We start from the raw sequence: 23,969 nt of genomic DNA on the forward strand, positions 1-23,969 counted from the left end.
GAGTTTTTAATTGGCAACAATAAAAAAAGATGAAATCATTCTACATCTGTTTCAAAATTGTATTTTTGTAAACAATTTCTAAAGAAATGCGGCATCCATGGCATCTGGTGTGATTTTGTTTTCTAAAACTGTGAATGACAAATTAAATTGATAGTTGTCTTGACAGTGACTTATAGAACTTCTCTCATTTTTAGAAAATCTGAACATTTCTAAAAGTTTTAAAGTTCACAGTTAAATAAAATGTTTTTCTATATTTAAGTGTCTCAAATATTTGTGATGAAACATAATAGACTGTAGAGGGCCAGGGGTGAATTAAGACTGCACTGTGGTCTTTTTGCACTGTGGTTTTCACCATTTCTGGGGAGAGATTGTTATGTACTGTGTGCATCTAGAGTGCTGGTTACTAATACAACCCTTTGAAGTTGAGCCGTATGACAATGCAACACTCAGGCCCAGGGGCAGATTAAGACTGCTATGGGTCCAGGTCGTATGAAGATTATAGCCCTTACAAGTCTGGAATTCACTTCCTACGTATTGTACTAGAATCAAGCTTCTTGGGGTATGTAAGATGGGTCCCTACTGCATGCTTTGAATTTTTCTGTGTTTCAGGACCTTTGGAGGACTTTCAAAGATCCTGAATTGGTTCTTGTGTATTCAGAGCAGGAACATATTTACAAGATACTTTCATGGGTGAAAGTCCTTCTAAGTATAAAATTTGGTGAGTGGTTTGAGTGGCCATGGGCCCCCTAGAAGGCTGGGGCCCCAGGCTACTGCCAAACCGCGATTATCCCTACTAAACCTCCATAGAAGAGCGTACATGTAAACTTAAATCAATGAATATATAAAATCTTTATTACAGAATACATTTTACAATTCATCACAAAAATACATCGGATTAAAAAAACCCATTAAAAGAGACATCTAAAAACATGTAACAAGAAAACGGTCAGTGTGTATAACTAGGAAGGCAAAAAATATATAATTCAAATAGGCGCTGGTTATTATCCGTAGAATACTAGGGCTGTAAACTCAGATGCAAATAGGGTAATACGTATCAGTATTGTCCAAAAATGAATACCATATCACAGCCATATATCCATAGACAATCTGAAAAGTCAAACCACATGTAAAACTGACAAGTAGAAGTACTGACAAACCGCCTTTATTATAATGCCCTACTGCAGTGATGGCGAACCTTTTAGAGACCGAGTGCCCAAAATGCAAACCAGAACCACTTATTTATTGCAAAGTGCCAACACGGCAATTCTAGCATTAAATTATTAAAATCTTCTTGCTCCGTGCTATACCACAGCTTTCAAGGGTCCCAAGGACATTAATATCGTTGACAGAAGGTGGGAAAATTCAGACTGCCATTGGAGCTTCCCTGAACTTGAAAAATTGTGGGGCCAAGAGCAGGAGCTTCAGTGGCTCCAATGATAATCTGACCATGTCCTCAACTTCTCTTCTTGCAGTCTCATGTAGACCAATATGCTTCACGTTTTGGGCTACCTGGGCCTGCAGGAGGATCCCTCAAGTCCTGTCTGGTGAATTCTGAGCTGGGGCAACAGCCTGAGTGCCCACTGGGAGGGCTCAGAGTGCCACCTCTGGCACCCGTGCCATAGGTTCGCCACCACTGCCCTACTGTATTAAACCAATCCAGTCCAAATGTATGACACATTGAAAATTGATCTGCAGGTAGCATGTTATCGAGGAGGAGCGGATGTAGATACACAGATTTGTATATGGTTGTGTAAAGAAAAGTTTCTGTAACAGAAAGACTTATCAGTGTTCATGTGGATGATAGTAAGGGGTAGAAAGAAGAGAAAAAAAATTCTCAGCACTTCCTGCTCTATGACATTGTATCAAAAGTTACAGACATTTACAAGTCTCAGGCTAGACCGCACATCATGCCCCTCCTATCGGTACACAAAGACCAACTCTCTATAAATATCCAAAACCAAAATATACCAATATATTGCCATTAGACTAGGAGTACAAACAGGAGTAAATTGCTAACATTGCAAGTGCTAAAGTGCAAATAAATTCATCACTGGGTAATAATCACTAAAGATACTATTTTAAGGTGCATATACACAGATAATACAGTACAAAAGACAAATTCCCATATCTTTATGCTGCAATCATGGTAATTCTAGTTATTGTCTTATTGCACATACCCATGAAACACTCCTTAGTCCTAGTCTATCACCCCAATGCGCTATGACATATTGCCTGCCGATATGCCACTATATATCTGCTCAGCTCCTATTACATGCTGCCATCAGACAGGATAATCCGTAAAACCCTCCTGCTCTAAAACTTGCTAGACAACAATTTATTGTGCCATTTTTATTTTTCACTGCAAAAGTACTATATGGGTGAAGAAAATTAATGAAATAGACAACAGAAAAAATAGGCCAAATTTTTTTTAGTTCTGCCCTTAATTATTGGGTCCACTGGTGCCAAATGTGCCAGATTAAAAAGAGGTTCTGACCTACTAATAATTCTGGTGCATTGAAGCTGGAATAGATTTCGGATAAAAACTGCACACATCCCAATCCTGGAATCCGTGTTTCCCACTCCACTAGTGGCAGGTGTTTGCAAAAGGCCAAAAATACACAATCTTCATGCTGTGTGCCAGAAATTGCAGCCTTCTCAAGCCTTGCTCACCAGTTTTCTGCATGATGTATCAGCCGCATTGTCTAAATAATCATGGAAAAGGAAGGGGTGATGTTTCTCCAAGTGTGAACTGTATCTACGTGCTTGTCAAACACAGCAAAACAGAAGGTTATGAAATATAGTGGAAATGATGATATGATAAGTTGGTTGCATTCTCTTCAATGTGGCTGTGTGCCATGGTCAAGTAAATAACTAAATACTGAAGGACATTTGGTCATGTTGCTAACAATCCAGGTTTCCTTGCAATATTGTAACTTAATTAGAAAGAAATGCTGATGAAATAAACACTATCAATCCTAATACTGACATGAATTTATTGTAGACAAACAGATATAAAGTAGCATGATATGTATTTGGAAACACTTTCTTCTTTCACCATTTTGCTAATTATGTTTGGATTGACTTTTGTAATAACCTTATCCATTATCCTCATGTTAGGTTTATAATTGCTGAGATCTCACCTAGAGAGCAATGCTCAGCTCTGCATGATATGTTTTGCAGAAGGCCATAAATAAATTAGTGCTCTGAGTGTTTTAATAGGATGTAGCAATGATGCCCATTGTTCAGAAAGGATAATGCTAACACATGAATTCATGGTCTACTGTTTGAGGATGGAAGGGGGGTGGGGGTGCTCCGAGGGAATATGGAGAGTGTTTCCTTAATGGAATGAAGGTGGATTTATGAATAGCATAAATATGCAGAACATGTCATACACCAATATTCTGTGTATGTATACAGTTGACATGGTTAACAAACATACCGGTTTGTATTGCCAGAGCTAAAATGTCTAACAATTCCCTAAAACTAGTATGACATGACTCTCAGTATTAAATGATAACTAGTCACAACTTTCAGAATATAAAATGTACTGGAATTCTCTACTTTAATATAAACAACATTTACAGTAACAGTAATTAACAGTAATGAGAAGTAATATTGTCATGTTAATAAAGTTGACTATTATTTTCTATAGAAGACCCCTTTATCCTAATGTCAAATTCAGTGACTGTGGTAATAAATGCACAAAGCAAGGTTACTTTATAGTAGGGGAAGTTTAAACTCTATAGTCTCAATCTGCTGTATAGCATTTACAATGGGATGAATACATTATTAAAGGGAACCTGTCTCCAGGAGACCCATTTTTAGCACTCCCCCAGTCCCCACAGAGCATAGTACATACACTGCCAAAGTGTTTTTGTATAAAAAACAGGTTTTACAGAAAAAAAGATATGTTATATTGTACCTTTCATTAGCATGTGCTGTGTGACTAGGCAGTTGCCAAATGGGAGGGTCTGGAAAGGAGCAGTTCCCCCCCACCCTTGGCAAACAGCTACTCCATGTGACCTTTTCAAATATATGAAAACACCCATCACTTGGCTTAGCAACGCCCCCTGCTCCTCTACAGCCAATCCTGAGTGTGGGGAGTTATTCATATATTTGAAAAGGTCACATGTTTCAAAACCAATTTTTTTTATACAAAAACACTTTGGCAGTGTATGAACTGTGCTCTGTGGGGACTGGGGGAGTGCTAAAAATGGGTCTCCTGGTGACAGGTTCCCTTTAATATATCATAACTGGTTCTGTAATTTGTTTATTTAATGATTTTAGTATAGCATGCAAAGAGTATTAAAGATATTCAGCGATTTTGACCTTACAAAGCTGAAGACAGTATTAGGGTTCATCCAAACGGCCGTGTGCTCGCCTGGACCGGATCATGGGCAAGCACAGGGCTGGGATGAGGGGGGTGAGCGCTCTTCTGCCCTCCTCATCGGAAAGACAAGCAGCTGCACCACAAATCTGCCAAAATGTAGGACATGTTCTATATTTTGCAGCAGGACCACCCAACTCCTGTCCCAGTCCTGTGTGACCAGGAGCCATAGAGGTTTAAGGGGGTTGTGTTCTGGCCACAAATCATGAATTGGCACTTTTTCAATATACCCCCACCCCCATAAAATATGAATAAAAAGAAAAAGTCATCCTATCCAGCAAAAAATTACCCCTTGGCCAGCTCTGTACACCGAGGTTTGTAAAAAATGATGGTATGTAAAATATGGCAACAGAAGTCATTTTTTTGTGCAAAGATTTAGATTTTTAACCAAACTATACAATGTACTATGTACATGTACTATATCCATAATCATACGGACCCAAAGAATAAATAGAATGTGTCAAATGGACTGCACTGCGAAGGCCATAAAAACAAAGTGAAGAAGAAAATGGTGCAACTACATTTTTTTGCTAATTTCACATTTGAAATTTCTTTTTCACCTTCCCAGTCCATGTAGATACAGGGGAAGGGGAAGGTTTGGGTTCTTATAAAGGCTGTTGCTAGAGGAATAAAGAGACTGATTTGCAATGTTTTTATAGGTTGTTTTGTTAACTTTTAGACTGTTTATGAAAATGAAAGAGAAAATATATATTAAAAGCATCCAGCATAATAGACAATTCTTTAGTCTTATCTATAATATAAATTGGTAAACTAGGTCTTTGTAGCTGTTTGAAAAATGTATATCTCTTTTATAGCTTTGCTTTTGTTCATTTATTATACGATATATACATACGCAGTATTTCTTATTTGTCCATAGCTAGGAATTTTAATATATGTGAGTTATGCAGGCAATTGTATCAAGGTTAATCAAATATATGTCAATAAATCAAACAATAGGGGAGTGTGCATTACAAAATGATGTGGCAAGGTGAAGGAACATTCTGATTTATACCTCCCACTTATTTTAATGGGAATGTTTATAAATATACATAAGTGCCCAATGTACGTAACAATAAAGAAATATGGGTCCCATTTATTAGATGGGAAAAATGTAACACTTTCACCTTGAATGTTTTCTGTGGAAATTCTCTGAGCGTTTCAAATAAATTAATCAGTTTACCATTGTACTATATCATATACATTCAAGTCATAGTTAAAACTATTATATTATTTGAATATTTACATATAACCCATAGATGCTGGTATACAGAATGATTCTTATTTACACTTTGGTCACTATTAAAAAATGTGTTACCATTATCTTAAAAAAGTAATAAAGGAAAAATGTAGCATCTCTTCTTCTTTAATCTAAAAGACATTTGCAACTTTGCTAATTATATTAGGCTTAGTGTAGAGGTGGCAGCTGCTGGGACATCACACAAGGCAGCAGCGATTTAGCTTCTGTGTGTGCTGCCACCCTCCCCCCTCCTGTGCTGGCCGGGTCACCTCTACTGTTGCTGTGCCCCGGGATGATACCTGTGCTGACTGGAGACACGAGGCACAGTTCACAAAGGGGGGAGGGGCCGGCGGGGGGAGTGCTGTGAGCTCAGTGCAATCTCTCAGCCTCCCGGCTACTGCACCTGGCCGTGTAGGATGAACCTTAACTCTCGGGCAGCACTGACACACGTGTCATAGGTTCGCCATCACTGTGCTAGATGTTACTAGATGGATAAGAAGACACACAAGAAAAGCAGGGATGAAATCCATAAGTGCACATGGCAGCTATTTGCCTGCTAGCAGCGGTTTTACCTTGCCCCTTGGCTGCTTTGTTTGGTTTGGTTGCCCTGGAAATCCCATTCTGTAGTTGTAGATGAGTGGGAGGATCTTGTTGGAAGAGGTACTAGGAGAAGTGCACTCTCCAATCTGTAGCCCGCTAGGTGCAGGATAATATCAGTCCTCACTATTACAGTAAGACAAAATCTCCAGGACCTTGAGTGATGTCACAAGCATGTGACAGATCACATGCTTTTGTTTGTTCAAATACAAGGAGAAAGTCTCTTTATACTGGCCCCAGGAATGGTATTTTGTTGTGCTGGTTGTGTTTGAAAGTTTGAATTCAGCAGATTCTTCCGAAGACCAGACGTTGTCTTGTTTTAACCCACTCATTACAATGTGTGATTTGCCCATTTTAATGAATGAGGTGGAACATCCCCATATACTGCGTTCAGACAACCTAGGGTTAATGTACCCTATTGGGTCTGAAAATAGTGAAAAATCATGATGAAAAAACCCTAAAAATTCAAATAACCTCCCTTTGCCTAGAACTGATATAAATATAAACAGTAAAAATCATAAACAAATTAGGTATCTCCGCGTCCGAAATGCCTGATCAAAATATAATAACTGTTTTTCACTGCGTTTAACCCCACAATGGAAAATAGCGCCCAAAAGTCACACAAAATGACATCACCCACAGCTCTGTACACTGAAGTAAATAAAGTTATTAGCGCAGAAAATTTTTTTTATGCTGGTTTGAAATTTTGTAAATGTATGAAAATATTATAAAACCTACAAATTTGGTATCCCCATGATCGTACTGACCCAAAGAATAAAGTAGACATGTTATTTGGGGCATACAGTGAAAGCCATAAAATCCAAGCCCACAAGAAAACAATGTGAATGCGTTTTTTCAACATTCTTCACTGCATTTGGATTTTTTTTCCACTTCCCAGTACATGGGGAGTGAAAAATGGAAATGAAAAAACAAAAAAGGCCAGATCGTTAGGTGTTAAGGAGGGGCCCTCTCAGAGAAGTGGTCTTCTGGAGTGGTTTCACTGTGTGTATATATGTACAGATACTATGATGTTGCTATGCATTTATCTGTTTTCCCTATATAGGTTTTAAATGGTGTAGGTGAACATATTTTAATACATCTTTTTTTTTTTGTGGCATAGTAGATTACTGTACGATCATTGTTCTCCATGAAGCAGAGATCCATTGCTCTGTGCTGTCAGCTCTTAGTCTTCTCTGCCTTGAGATCTCTGCCACTGGATCTCTGTACAAGCAGTAACACTGATTCTGGGTCCTGATTGGCTGCACTGCCTGTGAAATTTCACATGAATGCCCTCAGTGCCCATAGCTAATGTCACAACCAGGAAGTTCCACCCACATCAGGAGAAGCTGAGAGGATTTTACAGATATGGTTGATAGATATGAGGCTATATCTAAGGATAGGAATAATGCAGAAGCATAACATAGGTATAGGTATTTTTGTCAACTAGCTTTACAGTTATGCTTTAAGGATACTATCAACAGAGTGGCAATTTCCTTGGCATTAGGCAGTTTCTCCAGTGGAAATAAATGACACATTTTAGAATAGAGATCTACTAACCTCCAAATAAGAATCATACCCCAAGAGGGGGGTAGATCCCTGATGTAATCCATGTATTATGCTGAGGATCCACAAGCAACAGAGAAATAATTATGCCAAATCATTGGACATCATTTACAGAGCACTGGGGTCTTAAACGGAAATAAAGATTTAAGATTTTACTGTATCTCCACTACAAAAAAAAACTGGCAACTTAATTTTGGATTCCTTTACTGAGTGACCTAAAGAGGGACGGAGGCGCTGTTCCGGCAGCTGCACATGATCAGATTGGTTTAGAACATGACTTTACACCTGGCTAACCATAGCATTAAGCCCGTCCATACTATAGTGGGATAATAAAAAGAATAGCAAAATATAATTAATTTTTATCACTGTTATAACAGATTGGCTAGGTATACCAATATGGCTATAAATACATAGAAGTTTCATTGTTAAATTGTTAAACATGGTTAAATTACTCCAAACAAAATGTACATCCAATGCTAAGAAAATTAATAATTAGAAGGATGGTTATTTCTTCTATTTTCTACAGTGCGGTAAAAGTACATAAGGTTTATATTTATACATTTAGAGGATGACCAGTAGACCCAAGTATTACTAAATTTATGAAAAATCTGCTGATCACAAGCAAACGCATATTTCTGTTCATAATTGTTGCTGACTTTCCTTACAGAGAGGAGGAATAGTTGGATATTTTTCAATGTTGTTTATTGGACAATAAAGCTATTACAATATGACAAATATGAGGATAGAGAGTTGGCAAAAATTGTATTTCAACTTAATAGGGTCAGTTCTGGAGTGAGATTAATATGGAATCTGTAAAATATCTTGCAGTACGCAACAGATGGCAGATAGCAAGAAGTGAACACTCCAGGAAAATATGTCTAGTAGAGTAGACATTGTAGCAGTTTGTTTACAATGTCTTCAAAATTGTGGAAATGTATTTCAATAGTAAAGCTATTTAGTAGTTTAATTTATAATTGTTCATACAATATTTGGTGCAAAATAGCGTCAATGATAAATCTACCCACAATGCTTTCTACAATGTAATAATTCCCTTGATTATATTATTGTTGACCCTGTGGAATAAAGATAATGGGAAGGGTTAATGTAAATTTTCAGTTATTTGTGCTTTTCAATAGGCTGTAATTTGAAGGAACTAATGTAATTCCAATATACTTTATCAATATTGTGGGGGGAAGGAACAATCTCAAGAGCTCAATTCTTTGACTTGTTGAAACCAGCAACTCTCTTTCAAGAGCAACAAACACATCTAAAAATAACCGGCATGAACAAACAAATAATTCTTAGGTCTGTCTGATAGCTTACACTGGCAGTCCAAGTTTATGGGGCATTATTGCATTATTTCCAGAAATGAATTACAGTATTGTAAAAAAAAAAAGTTCAACAAATATCATCAAGTCAAAACAATAATGTTAGTATTGTACATTGTATTCCAAAAATAATAATTTTAACATGGTCTCATTATTGTCTATGCTCTCATATCATTTAATTGTGTCTAGTGTACTTTGCATAACTGAAAGCATAACTAAATGTTTGAAACTACTACTACTATTTTTTATTTCAGAAAGCAATAGGGAAAATTGTAGTTTGTAATATACTTAACTGTACCTGCTTCTAAATTCTGATGACTATTCTCTTTAAAGATCTAGAAAATGTGTCAAGTTTATTAATGGGAACCTTTACCCAGCTTTTACACCACTAAACTACCAGCAAACTCTGATATGGTATGAAATATGTTTTGAGAATTCCCTCTTTTATGTGATATATCATATGCTTAGGCAACGTTCACACCTATGTAGCAGGTTCCTTTCCCTCTAAACAAGAAACTGTTTATTTTGAAAAAGCAATGAATTCCCCAGTTCCTCATGACCAACGCAGGCAATCACTGGCCTAAGCAGTCATGTGTCAGGCATGCGTGTATCCCCCAAGAGGGCAATGCGTGCCGACAGTTGTCATATGGTTAAACTGCACTTCAAGAAAAACAGATACAGACAACTTATTGTGCAGGTTATTTGATGTAGGCGTTGCTCTTTCTAATCTTTTTTTCATTGCATTATGTTAACTCTTTAAATTCAGCTCTTTGAACTAGTACAACTTTGACAATATTGCATTATCCAGATGTTCAGAATTAAATGGGATTTGCATTTAGAGAAACAAGTGTCGGTATTTTGCATCTATCTAAGGGATGTGCAAAGTAAGCTATACCACTTAGATATGATATGTAGCATAAAAACAAAAGCAAATGTCACTGACTTTTACTGACTGCACACTTATAAAATAATAAGTGCAAGAAATTAAATTGTTCTAAAAGCCTTAAAGAGTAAATTTATACAACCACCTGCCAGTTGATCTGTGCACTTGTCAGTGGAGATAAGTGGGATTGATTTTTAAATTTGGGTCTGGGGTTCCTGTGTGTACCGACTGAGATTGCAAAAGGATATCCCCCTCCATGTCAATCACAGCTATAGTTAGTAGGCAGGGGCATCATTTTGCCAGATTGGCAGCCAAGTTGGCAATATGTCCGGGATGAGCGGAATGCACCCTAGCCCTGAATCTGAACTTAAAGTTTGGGTCCCCACATTTCTACTTCTCAGCCATAAAGTTAAAATCAATGTTATTTAGGGATAAATTGAACTGTAAAGAAAAAAAGAGAGAGACATAATGATATAAATTAATGAAACACAATTTATGCTATGCTAATGCATCTAAAGGCCCTGGTGATTAAGGAACTCCTTAAATGGATAATATATCGGAAAACCATATTATAGGTCCAGGTCATGAAAACGATTACAAACGAAAATATTAAGTTATGAAATTCCATTTAAAACAGAGTGTCTCTCCCTTGAAAAACAAGAAATAATCTGCATCAGTTCTTCCACACAATGTCCACTAGAAAATGCTCTATTGAAGCTATTAGTAAGATCAAAAGAAAGCAGCAAACACAGCAATAATGCTACAGGCTCTATTTATAGAAAGAAAAGTGTTTTTCGTCTGGATTCTCACTGCATCTAAGAGGCAGATCAATGGCCTGGAGTGGACATAAAAATAAAGCCCTGTTGTTATTGACTGCAAGCTGCTGACTTAAGCATTCAGGGCTATCAGTTCAATCCCCAGCAATGTAACACATTGTCTTATAGCCAATGTTTTGTTCTACTTGAATGACGACTAGACGGAGCCTGAAAGCATGAAAAGAGTCCAGGATCACGTATCAGCACAGAATGCATGTTTTATTTCAATCTACGTGTATTTAAAGGAATGCGTTTCCTCCTAGACACAGATTCATCATTGCTCAATTATATTTTATAGAAAGTTTTCATAGATAGTGTTTCTAATGTCTTTTATATACTTGTCCAAGTATGTCATCTCCAATAATTCATGAATCATTGAATAAATGTATCTCTACAATACTTTTACCATTATTGAAGACAATGGACACCTTTGTTAAAATACATAATTAAACACACATGGACTAAGGTTCAGTTATAAAATAAGATGCATTTAGCTGTTTTGAGCACTGAGCTTTTTTTTGGCAAGTATCAATAAATCATGATTTGCATATTGCAACCTCCTCTACCTTTGGTTGCGGACTGTTCCCTAAAACTAGTCATATGTTATATGTTAGATGTTTGAGCTCCCTTTCCCTTTTCCTTGTAGAATACCTATCCTTGGTTTTATACTGATTATCATAAGATCTTTTCTTTTATCTAATGACATTACTAGATGTGGGAGAGAAAAGACTGAGCAGTGAGTGTTACTCATGCAGGGGTGGGCTGTGGCTGAGGGACAGAAAAATCATGGCTTGCTGTATCAGACTGAGCCGTCTGCTGTGAGATGGAAGGGGCAGGGCTGTGCTGCAGGACATGCTCAAACTTTTAGCTGAGCCTTGTGCTTTAGAAAAGATTGGAAAATTCATCTGATCAATATTCAGATGGCAAACTCTTCAGTTTACCATCTAAATGTTTCTCAGATTAAATTTAGTAAAGGAGCAGCAGGGAAGGTGAGCTGTATAAATGCAAACTGCTTGGCAAAAAAGGTTAGAAAATTTTCATACATGATTTAAGTCCGACAAGCCAGATGAAGCGCCGTGCGCGCGAAACAGCTGTCCTATTTGTCATGTGTTGAGTCCCTACGTCCTCCCCTCCCCTCGACCTGTAAACCACACTTCTTGTTTCTTGTTGTGAGTATGCACAAATAAATTCGCATTGGAAGGAGACAACGCGGTGAGTGCCATTCCTTTTCTTATCTTTCTACAATTTGTATGCCCTCACGCTAGGAATTTAGAGCACCACTGCACTCCAAGCAACTGTTCCACGTTCCAATACCCATCTGTCTTAAACTGGGACTCTTTGATAGAGATCATATAGAAATATATAGACCAGCACCTTAGTCGATTTGACGTACTTTCAGTAGTGCCATCCAGCCATTCACGTCCTACAAGTACAAGCATAAACTTAGTACTCAACTTTACAACTCCCCCCACAGATTCTCCTCTTGATTCCTGTGTGCCCGGCAGCAACATGTGTGTGCACACTGACTATGACATCAGCCACTTGTTGACATCATAATGTGTGTGGCCAAAGCACATGGACCTGTCGCTGCCAGTGCTCAAACTATGATGTCAGCAAGAAGTGCACAGCAATCAAGAAGAGGACCTGCGGGGATGTTGGAAAGGTGAGTACTCAATTTATTTTTTTTGTATACCTGTGTATAAGCTGAGTATCGATATTTTAGCACAAAAATTGCACTGAAAACTTGGCTTATACTCGAGTATATATTGTAAATATGTTACATACATGAGATAAAAGAAAATACTGGAATAATATAATTATACAGTAGACACACAGATCACTGCAGCCGCTAGTAGAAGTAAGGACTACCAATTACCAACAAAACTGGTAAAACTGGCATCATCAACAGATGCCAGCTACACCCATGGCACGGCAATTAATGAATTCACGATTTTGATGGCTGACACCATTGACATTGACCATGACACCAGTGTTTTTCTCATTACGCTGAGAAAAGATTTGCTCTGTTTAATGTGTTCGCATGCTTTACAATCACCACATCTATATGTCTACGATCAGTGAAAGGTTTTGATCATGTTTAAGGATCCCCCAGAATTTTCTATGAAAATGTTTACTCTCTGGGGCCATATCATCAAATGTGGCAATAGGGCCAATTTTATTGTCCCCAACATCTCAATTGGGGACAAACAGCGAGGATCTGTCCATATCCCTAGCATATGACCTGGTGTCATTCATAACTTCTTCAGGATATACTCTTTGGCGGAAAAGGTTTTGAAGTCCCCCAGATTTTATTTCAAAGTCAGAGGCTATTAAACATTTTTTACCTGATGCAGAGGAATAGTCCCTTTAAAATACCTCTTTTGAGTGGTGGTGGGTGATATGCCACATTAAAGGCAGTAGGTTTATGAAATACTGATTAAAACTCCCATCTTTCATGATGGTGATTGAGAAGTCTACAATTAAAATAGTCTCCGACTGAATTCCAGAGGTCAATCTAATACCCAGAGTGTACCCATTTAGGGTATTGACAAATTCACTGAAGGTTTTTTTTGTGTCCAACCAGAATAATAGGACAATAATAGGAATCTGATCTATAGACCTATTTTTGATGTCTAATAAGCCATGTTGCCTAGAAAAGCACTCCTCCCACCAGACCAGGAATAAATGTGCGTAAGTAGGACACACACGGCTCCCCATTGAAGTACTACTGAGCTGGTGGAAGAAGCGGCCATCAAACAGGCAATTATGCTACAATATAAATGTCAGAAGATCCATAACAAGTTGGTTATGATCAGACATATGTGAGACTCTAATGGATTGAAAGTGCTTGACCCCCATACAACCCTTATCACGCGGGATCGAGCTGTACGTCCAAACTAGCTAAGAGAGAGAGTCCCCTTGGGAACTATGATATCATTATGTTTCTGAGAACATCCAGAAAAACTGATAGTTGCTGCATCAACTGTAGCTTTTCTGGCATCTGTCTCTATAATATGTACCCTGTCATTGCAATGTTAAAGTAATTTAGTCTCCACCGGCACATACAGGGGGTTTGGCCGCTATCTGCTGCAGACTCCTCCCGGGGTAACTGTACCAATCGGAGGCGTGTGGCGGGACTAGTCTTCAGCTAACTCCTCCCAGTGGGACTGTACTAAGTTCTTCTCTCCAATGCTTGTTTAATGCTTGGTATGGAGCTTGCAGGATTTATACCCCAGCTTTACCGTCATGCCGGCGGGTATGACTATACACACCGGCCCACACCATCAGGGTGCTGGCATTGCCTCTTTTTGTTATTTTCTGTTAGTATATCAAACCATTGACACTTCAGTTTTTACTCATAGCTCCATTTTCTCCTGATGAGCCCATAGACCTTGGGCAAAACACGTAGAGTTTGAGATGATGAGAGATTAGACCACTTTATATGTCAGTAGCACTATAGGGCTGAAACTGGGGTGTTTTTTACATTAGGTGATACGGGACTTATCGGTTGAAATTAAACCGCTCCTTTTGTTATCACAACAGGATTTGTTCCTAGATACCCTGCAATTGGTATACCCTGGTTATTTATCCAAGATCCTTTACTGTTTTAAGATGTGCTTTATAGAACATATGCACACATAAGCAATTTCCCTGGATAACTCAGCCCCCATCTTAGATGCAAGCAGAAAACTAGTGCTCTCTACATCAATTTGTAGCTTGGAGCAATTTTAACACTAATAAAAGTTATATTTTATTCCCTGCATACTATTCCAGCGACTCCCCCAAAAGAGAACAAAATACATATTTACTGTGAATTGGGATAAAATAGCACTTGTTCGAGGCACATTTTAAATGCAGAGAATTAGGTTAGCATTGGACTTTCATAAACTCTCACTTATATTGTGCAAAGTTAGATGGACAGTTTTAAACTGGCAGTTTCATCAAAGTGTCTATCTCTGAATGCTAAATCTGTTGTTAAAAACCATAAGCTCTAAAATACATGTTAGAGAATACAAAATGCCTTATTGGTCATGTGACTTATCCTGGCCCAAGGATCCCATCTTCTGTCACATACATAGCTCTGAATGGACAGGTAACTCTCCTCTAATGTAAAGAAGCAGGGAACAGTGGAGGAGGCCCAGATCAGTCAGTACCTCCTTGCTCCCATGGGTGCAGACAGCCTATTTCTTCTCACCTACTGTATACTTTTGCTGTATATATTTACGTGCACTAGTGATTTAGACTTCCCTACACTAGTAATGTAAATGTTTATATGATCAGTGATACAATTTAATTTTGACAGAGGACCAGTTAGAACCTGCTAGAGCAACAGTAAAATGGTATTAAATAGAGCTGAAACTTATCTCTAGTGGTAGACTAATGCATAAACTAAAGCTGAGAATATCCACAAAGGCTACATTTCTACCTTCTTGCGGAGACATTCTATAAAAAGCCATTATAAGCCATTGTTAGAATATCCACACTGGCAAACACACATTGTGTTCATGTCATAAAGGGAAGGATCTTCTGCCCATCATCAACTTACTGCTGAAATATGAAAATAGGAAAACTCACTAGGAACTTGATGCACAGTAATTTATTTTCTGATCTGAAATAGTTCAGGTAAATTGCTAAGGCCATTGTTGCCGAGTCCCGAGAATAATTTATTCCTCTGTAAATGCCAGCACAGGGAGTACAAGCTTGTGCTCACAATTACAGTTTATTTATTCCATCCAGATTAAATTATTAGGACAGATATAAAGCAATTTCAATTTAAATGCTCCTTGGCAAACAAGATAACTATTGTTACACTTTCATCCACCAGGAAACTATAGTAATTCATTATGTAAATGAACCATACATTTGTTTACAACCTTCCAATTCATTAATGAATGAAAGAAAGAAATAGAGAAGTATGAGGCCATTTGAGATCTAATATAGCTTTAAAATGCTTCTGAGAACTTAATGTACGATTATAAATAAATCTCATCTCTGTACAGGTGACTGAACTTTAATTTTACATAGTCAAAACAGAAGAAAAGAAGCAATTAAAAAGTCATCTCATATATAATCTTTTGGCAGGATAGGGAGAAATTATTTTTTTGCCAACTTTGAAACATTGTATCCAGAAATAAATTATTCCTTGAGCTGACCTCAAAGAGTTTAACATACTTTCCTCTGTAGAAACAGGTGTGCCAATTTCCAGGTTAGGGTTTCTATAAGCTATGAAAAAATATTTTTTATGCCTCTTTTGGTGGAAATATGGTGAAGCCTATATAATTTTTTACTGAAACAGTTATTAAATTGATTGTCTGAAAACACAATTTTGACAGTTGTGTGCTACTCTTGTGCAAGGGTTGTGTCTGGTTTTGGATCTTAGGTCCATTGAGGCGGATGGGACAAAGCTCTTTCCAATCTATTGACAAAGTTAGGGATACTTCTTTAAGGCCTTATTTAAAGGAACGTGTACATGTGAGACAGTAAAAAAAAATTGAACTATAAAATTAATAGGGACAATGACAAGATGCTTAAACTACAAAATACAATGGAAAAAGTACAACAAAATTTCCAATATGTTAAGTTTATGCTGAAACAATTCTCTTTTTTTTACAGGTCCAAAACTATAAATAGTAAGAACTCATTAGAAGGTGTTTGGTTCCATGTTAATCTACTTCATAACCAAGTAATTATATATGTTTCGTTTTTTATATAGCTTGTGTTTAACATACATATTACAGCTTCTGTCTCCTGGGACTAATTACCTTTCTTCCCTATGTTATTCTATTTTTATTTTTGGGACTTTGTTTATAGTTAGATGAGTGCAGCTACTTGTGCTTAACTACTGGGGGAGCCTTCCTCTACAAACAAGCATATAGTTTGAGGAGAGATTCACATGGAGTGGAGAGTGCTAGCGTGTAACTGTAAAGTTACTTGACAAAAAATAGTTTTAGCACAACTGGAGAGAACCTTTGATAACAATTCCAATGATATCTGTATATTGCTTCTGGCTTCCTTCTATCCTGAGATATAGGGCTAATAGATTTATGAGACTATATGAAAAATCATCTCGACTATTCTTGAAGTGGGCGGGACTTCCTAGTTGTGACATCAGCTATGGTCAATGATGCCAATAGCACTCAGGGCATCCACGTGAATGTGCAGAAACAGCCTAGCTCAGGATACATAATCAGTATTACTGCTTGGACAGAGATCTAGTGCAGAGCAAGGCAGGGAAGACAAAGCACTGCATCATACAGTAGATGATCAACTACATCACAAAGAAAAAGATATATTAAAACATGTCCACCTACAGTATAAAACACCTTCATAGGAATAAGAAGATGAACACGCGTGTGTGTGTATATACATATATAATAAGGGATTAAGTAGCGGGGAAGTCATTACCTGGGGTAGACGGGTACTTTCGCATGACACAGGAATGACTCAGTTCGTTTGATTCAACTGGCACAACCAGTTTTATTTTCAATAAAAAAACTTTAAAGCAGCCAAACAAAATATAAACAAAATAAATTCTAGACCGTCTGGCCACTAACTGAACATAGGTTCTCCTACCTAACAGAGCCTGAGCTTACTGCACAGCCTCCCAAAAAACACACAGCATTAAACTCCTGGTTATATTTCCCAGGTGCAGAGTGAGCACTGTGGGTCAGTACTGCTCAGCTTACATCAGCCCAGCACAGCTGTAGGCTGATTGTGCAGACAGCCCAAAACCCGGACTGCCCGGATGTAGTGGGGCCCACCCTCACTTCCCCACTCCAGCAAAACAGCTCCCTCGTACGTCTCAGAAAAACCAAAACAGAGATGTCTGCAAAAGAACAAACACATCCTGGTTGCTTTTAGTAACAGGTAGAAGTGATGTACCTTGGGCAAACATACACCCCATCTACCACTTCTCCAAACATTCTGTGACAAATATATATCTCAAATCACTATTTTTTTGCCATTATACTCTACGGAAGCTGTATCCTATCTGAAGTACACCACTTTCCTGTGTAAAGAGATCTGCTCAAAGAGTAGCACTGTATTTACACTGTACTGTGTGTGCAGAATCTAAGCCATTCATTAAAACTGATGGGGCGTCTGAGCTTTATCTTTATTTGTCCATTCAAAATAACTATATTCAAACTTTCAAACACATTCATGGTATGTAATTGGATGACCTGATGTGATGATCACTGCAGGTGATGGCATTTTTTACATGCTGCCCAGACTGATATTCTCCTGCACCCAGCAGCTACAGATCATGAGCGTGCATGTGCTAGTAACCCCTCCCAACAACAGCCACCCACGCTCCTCTCTTCTCCTCTGTCTAGCTACTGATTCCCATGGCATCTAACCAAACAAAGACAGCCAGAGGGACAAGGTAACTGCTAGCTTCTAGTCTGTTAGCTGACAAATGGCTGCAGATAGCTAATGACTGTAAATTAGAGAATTGCTTATTTTGTCTTAGTGTAGGGCTAGATAAAAGCTTTTATACTTTACAGTTGTACTTTAAAATTGGCACCCCCTTGGTCAGCTGAATCAATTGAATCATCCCTAATGATCAAAGTCAAACGTTGCAGCCACAACTACCTCACATCCATATTCTATAGTAAACCTGGAAGAATTATAGCCTAGTCTAGGAGCCACTTCGAAAAGGATGTCATTATCTCCTGTAGTGTCGGATCCATGCAACTCAAAATTTTATTCATTGTAACCCTTTCCTTAGTAGTCAGAAGAGAGAACTCCTTTTGTTAAAGCAGGGACTCTTACCACTGCCTTTAACAGCTGTGTTCCTTACTCTTATCCAAACTTCATTTAGCACATCAGGTAACCTATGCTAGACTTAATACTTCCCCAGTCGTCACAGTAGTCCCACACTTCCCTAGTTCTGACAGAAGTCCCTCATCTACCTAGAAGTCAGATGGTAAAGAACCACCTCCCGATGGTGTGGACTACTGACCACAACCGCAATTACAACAGGAATATGAAAATGTGTATTAGAGCTTAACTTAACTTTAATTTATTGGGGGTTCTCTATCGGTGGTTTACCTGTCTAAAAAAAGTTGCATTGGGTTTTCACTGCCAAACATTTAGATATATAATATCAATGTATATCTATATATATATATATATATATATATATATATCTATATATATATATCTATATATATATCTATATATACATACATACACACATGCACATACCTAATATACAATATAATGAAAAGTAAGAAAAACAACCCTTTAATCATTAAGATCTTGTTTCGAGAAGCAAAATAAAAAAAGAGCAGGTTCAATCATTTTTTTCTGGAATGAAATTCAGCATTTCTGTCGTTGCCTAATGATTGTCATAGTGCCACTGTGCACTCCTGTCATTTATTCCATTTTCTTACCCTCAATAAAATCAATCAAGCAAGGATAACACAGCTTAAATACAGTATATCAACTTAACAGCACTGCATCAATTAAAAAAAGACATTACATTTGATGTCAGCGATAATGCACAGGAAAGAAGATGTAGTATTATATTCACCAGCCTGTTATTCTACTGTGTTAACACATTGATCACTAAAGCACCGTCAGACAAGGTTACAGGCCAGACCTTCAAAGAAACTGATCATATATTTTACTTTTTTCATATAATGCATAAAGATATGGAACTTTTATGATATTCTGTACAATAAAGTACAAAACTCAAGAGTGCTGACTTGGAAAGAGATCTTATTGGGATAAAATGGATTGAAGCTTTCTGTTCAAGAAACAAATTGAAGTTCTAGCCATAACTTGCCAATCTCAATCAAATCTACCAGCCAACTTCTCAGCAAACACTTTGAAAAAAACGGCTGTTTTATTTTTACCGCCAGTCATGGAAAATAGGAGTGACAACCTCTGGAGGTGCCAAAAAATACCTGTCTTGGTGTTCAATATAAGAAAACACAGAACAATAAAAAGAAAAATTACAATATTACAATACATCTAGAACCAAGTTTCACCTAAAACAAAGACTTATTTTGGTCATGTAAACCTTGTGCACATTTTTCCAGTTCTATATATTTATAACCATATCTAAATAAGGGATATTTTATAATTGTTTTCATTTGTATATTAGGAATCATACATAATTCTATTTATATAAAGCACTTTAATTAGTGTTTTCCCATGCAAACAATAAAAAACATGTATACATGTAGCCATAGGAACAAAAAAACTGGAATACTCTACTAGCCTGCATTGTCATACATTCCTGAATTTCAAGTGCAAATTTCATAAAGTAAAGCTTTATGCACAGGACAGTCATTGGTCACTAAAAACACATGTTTTTTCCATTTCTCATGGCCGAGATACAACTTTTTTTTTTTACTTCTGTCATTCCAAAAGCCACGAATGCATGGCTTTTATGTTTTCCATTTACAGAGATGTATATGGGCTTCTTTTCTTTGGGACAAATTGTTCTTGTGGGCTCTGTTTTTACAGCTTTCTTTGTGCGCTCCAAATGACACTTTCCCTTAGTTCTTTGAGTTGGTATGATAACAGGGATACCAAATGTATACAGAATTATTGTTATGTTTTAGAAGAATTTAAATATTTTGTAAAAAAAATTGCCATTTTGCCAGATTGTGAAAAGAATTACTTTTTCATATTTGACTGTATGAACCTGTGTAATGTGTCACTTTTTGTGGTACATGCTGATGTTTTCTTTCATATCAATTTATATCACCGACTGCGACAGTTAGAAAACATGCAGAATATACTCTTCTATTGTCATAGAAAAAATTATCTAAATTCAGTGTTTTACCAAACATGGAGTATAAGTAAAAGTAGGAGATGTTTCTGCATTTTAAGACTCTTTTAAATCAAGTTTATCGAAGAGATTATCAAAAAAGTGACCTAACAGACACTTGTCAATTATTTATTAGGATCTTAACAACAAGAGCCATACTAGTGCGCCACAATTTTGGATATGTGGAGAGGGGTCACTGTCTGCGACCTTTCCACATGGGGTGGGTGTTTGCTGGTCATAGTGATGCAGTCATATTGGCCAAGATCATTGCTCACTATGAAGTCAGCGGTGTGCAGCAATCCACTGCTATAACAGCCGTGGAAGCCAGAGGAGGCAGGGTCTAATTGAGATTTAGTATACTCACAATAAATTGCAATAGTTCTCTAGTAGTTTATTGTATGAGTGATCAGGTCCAATTAGGTGTCAAGAAACCTAGAGGCCTAGAAAAATAGTAAAAATAACAATATATATTTTTTCTACATTCATTAAAAAATAATGAAACCTTCTGTAAATATGTTATCTCTATGTTTGTAGCGACCTAAAGAATTAAGGTAGAGTGGTGACACGTTGGCCTTCCTGATCTAGAGTGGTGACACATTGGCCTTCCTGATCTAGAGTGGTGACACGTTGGCCTTCCTGATCTAGAATGGTGACACGTTGGCCTGCCAGATCTAGAGTGGTGACACGTTGGCCTGCCAGATCTAGAGTGGTGACACATTGGCCTTCCTGATCTAGAGTGGTGACACGTTGGCCTGCCAGATCTAGAGTGGTGACACGTTGGCCTGCCAGATCTACTATTACCTGCATCATAAAACTGACATAGGATATGATTGAAAGCTAGGCCATTTCTCTTCTTGCATTGTGAATGATGCACCAGAATTATTAAGAGAATAGAATCTCTTAAAAATTAGCTTTTGGTGATGGATGAGAAGAGAATAAAGACCATACATAATGCTAGAAGACTGAAAGACAAGATTGCATTGTTCTACTCAAGACATTGTTCTACGCAGTTATACACTATAGAGAGTGCATACCTCTAATATTGCTTTACCAAAGAAATAAAAACAAATATAGGAAAAATAGTTGAACCATAAAATCTTAACTTTATTTTGCAGATTTACTTCTAAATAATTAAATAACCCAAAGGGAATATGGAAGCTATAGTAAATTTAGTTCTAAATGCTAATAAATGTTTATGATATAAATCAAAATGTATCTACAAGGGCAAGGTGGCCAGGATAAGCCTAGATTCCGTTAAATCAGAAAAATTATAGTTTTAGTCTGTTTATTACTCCTCCTTTTGGCATAGTATACTGATGCAAAATCCTATGTGATCAATAAACTAAAAACTTATTGGAATACCCCTTTAAGTTTTTATCTATGCAAAGGTTTTGGAGCTCCATAACAGGAAAATGAATTCCTAACCCAATTACAGGAGATCCCCTACTTAAAGGAAACCTACCACTTGAAGTTTCCTTTAAGGACACCTGACTTACAGATGACCCCTAATTAAAGACAGACCCCTCCGCCCACTGTGACCTCTGGTGAAGTCTCTGGATGTTACTATAGTTGCAGGCTGCAATGATCAGTTATAATGTGTCTGTAATGAAGCTTTATTGATAATTCTCAGTCCAATTACAGCAAAAAATTTAGCAATTTCAATTGTCACTGGGGCAAATTTTTTTTTTCTGGAACTACAATTATAAAATATACAGTTTCGACTAACAAATTCAACAAACCTATGGAACCTATCGTGTACGTAACCCTTGGACTGCCTGTAATAAGTTTCTATATTACTTCTGTTTGTTTTTATCCAAGTATCCAAGAATTTTACCATTTTGTATATTTAGCTTTGCAGGTGATATGGAAGTTTGAGTTAGAAAAAATAATCTCTGTCCACCACTTAAACATACTATGTATTAACTTGTAGACCTTAAAATGATCGTTCAGAAGTACCTGAGATGTTATATTAGTTTAACATTTAAAGATCAAAGTAAGAAAGTATATATATATATATATATATATAGGAAAAAGGAAGATGGCAGCACTCCAAAAATAGTGAAGAAAAAAGTACCGGTTTATTCAAACATGTGCCAAATAGCTACGTTTCGGCTCCTATGGCCTGGAGCCTTTCTCTGCTTGAGAAAGGCTCCAGGCCATAGGAGCCGAAACGTAGCTATTTGGCACATGTTTGAATAAACCGGTCCTTTTTTCTTCACTATTTTTGGAGTGCTGCCATCTTCCTTTTTCCTGTGATTGAGAGGGACTCGTGGTCGTCGTCCTGGGATGTGCACCCAACCTATATTCTCTATACTGAGTGCTGCTACAATACTTTTTGTTTTTTATATATATATATATATATATATAGGCCCCAGGTGAAATGTGAATTATACACATTTGTGTGTCCAGTTACTCCTCCGCTAGATTTAGTCCTATCATGTTCATTGATCTTTTCAGACCTCTCTCACACTGACACTGACTTTTAGACACCATAATGTGGCCTCATGTGGTCTCCTTTATTTTTAATGTTATGAAGAATAATGTATTTACTGCACCAAATGCAAATGCTGGCTCCTACCTGTAATACAATTCATCAGCCGACTAGGTTTTCAGCTGTATGGGGTCAGCAGTCCATCATTACGGCAGAGAAATTATTGACGTTTACTAACAAGAAAGCAACAAGCGCCCTCTGAATATGCTCTTATAATCAACACTGTGATTTTATAGTACGGTACAGCAAAGCAGCTGTCATTAGCCATGATTGCTCCCCATGTAACGCACAACCTTTTATGATCTGGAAAGCAGCGTTTGCATCTTACACTAGGTGACCCCTTACAGAAGTAAAAAATTATTTTACCATTGCCATTAATCTACATTCCCTCCGACATTTATTAGTGGCTTAGTCACAAATGGAGCTCTGAACATGTTGTCTTTGAATACATTTTGACATGTTTTTTCTGTCTTAGTAAAGAACATCATGTCCTTATGCACTAATGTTTCTCTGCACAAGACAGCAAATAATAGAACTGATACATAATATAACTGCTGAATGTAAGTAGATTACACTAACCTGCATAGTCTGTCCGTGCATAATGACTGTCTTCTGATTTTGTTGTTGCTGTAGCGTTTTCTGCAAAAATAATATAAAATGTATTAAAAGCCTTAACTCATGTCCGGCACGGTCTATAAAGAGGTTTACAAGCCAATAAACAAAACTAATGAAAATAAAGAAATAGGGGTGTCATTAATGGCAGCAATCGAATATCATACAAATAACTTTATTATTTTAATCAAGGACACAATCAAGGACACAAACACCGTAGCTGTATCGGCTGCCACAGTAAAAACATATATGGTCCCGAAAATTAATAATAT

General features: G+C 37.3%; 1 protein-coding gene across 2 annotated transcripts in view; it reads right to left on the reverse strand.

The window, feature by feature from the left end:
- The window catches only part of TMEFF2 (transmembrane protein with EGF like and two follistatin like domains 2), a 337,792-nt gene that overhangs the window by 42,392 nt on the left and 271,431 nt on the right, over positions 1–23,969 (reverse strand). For both annotated transcript variants that reach the window (XM_072120853.1, XM_072120854.1), the window contains exon 7: positions 23,665–23,724. In XM_072120853.1, the coding sequence (XP_071976954.1) occupies positions 23,665–23,724 (60 nt within the window). The remainder of the gene's footprint in view (positions 1–23,664; positions 23,725–23,969) is intronic.

The sequence above is a fragment of the Engystomops pustulosus genome, chromosome 8 (genome assembly GCF_040894005.1).
Source record: "Engystomops pustulosus chromosome 8, aEngPut4.maternal, whole genome shotgun sequence".
NCBI classification, from domain to species: domain Eukaryota; kingdom Metazoa; phylum Chordata; class Amphibia; order Anura; family Leptodactylidae; genus Engystomops; species Engystomops pustulosus.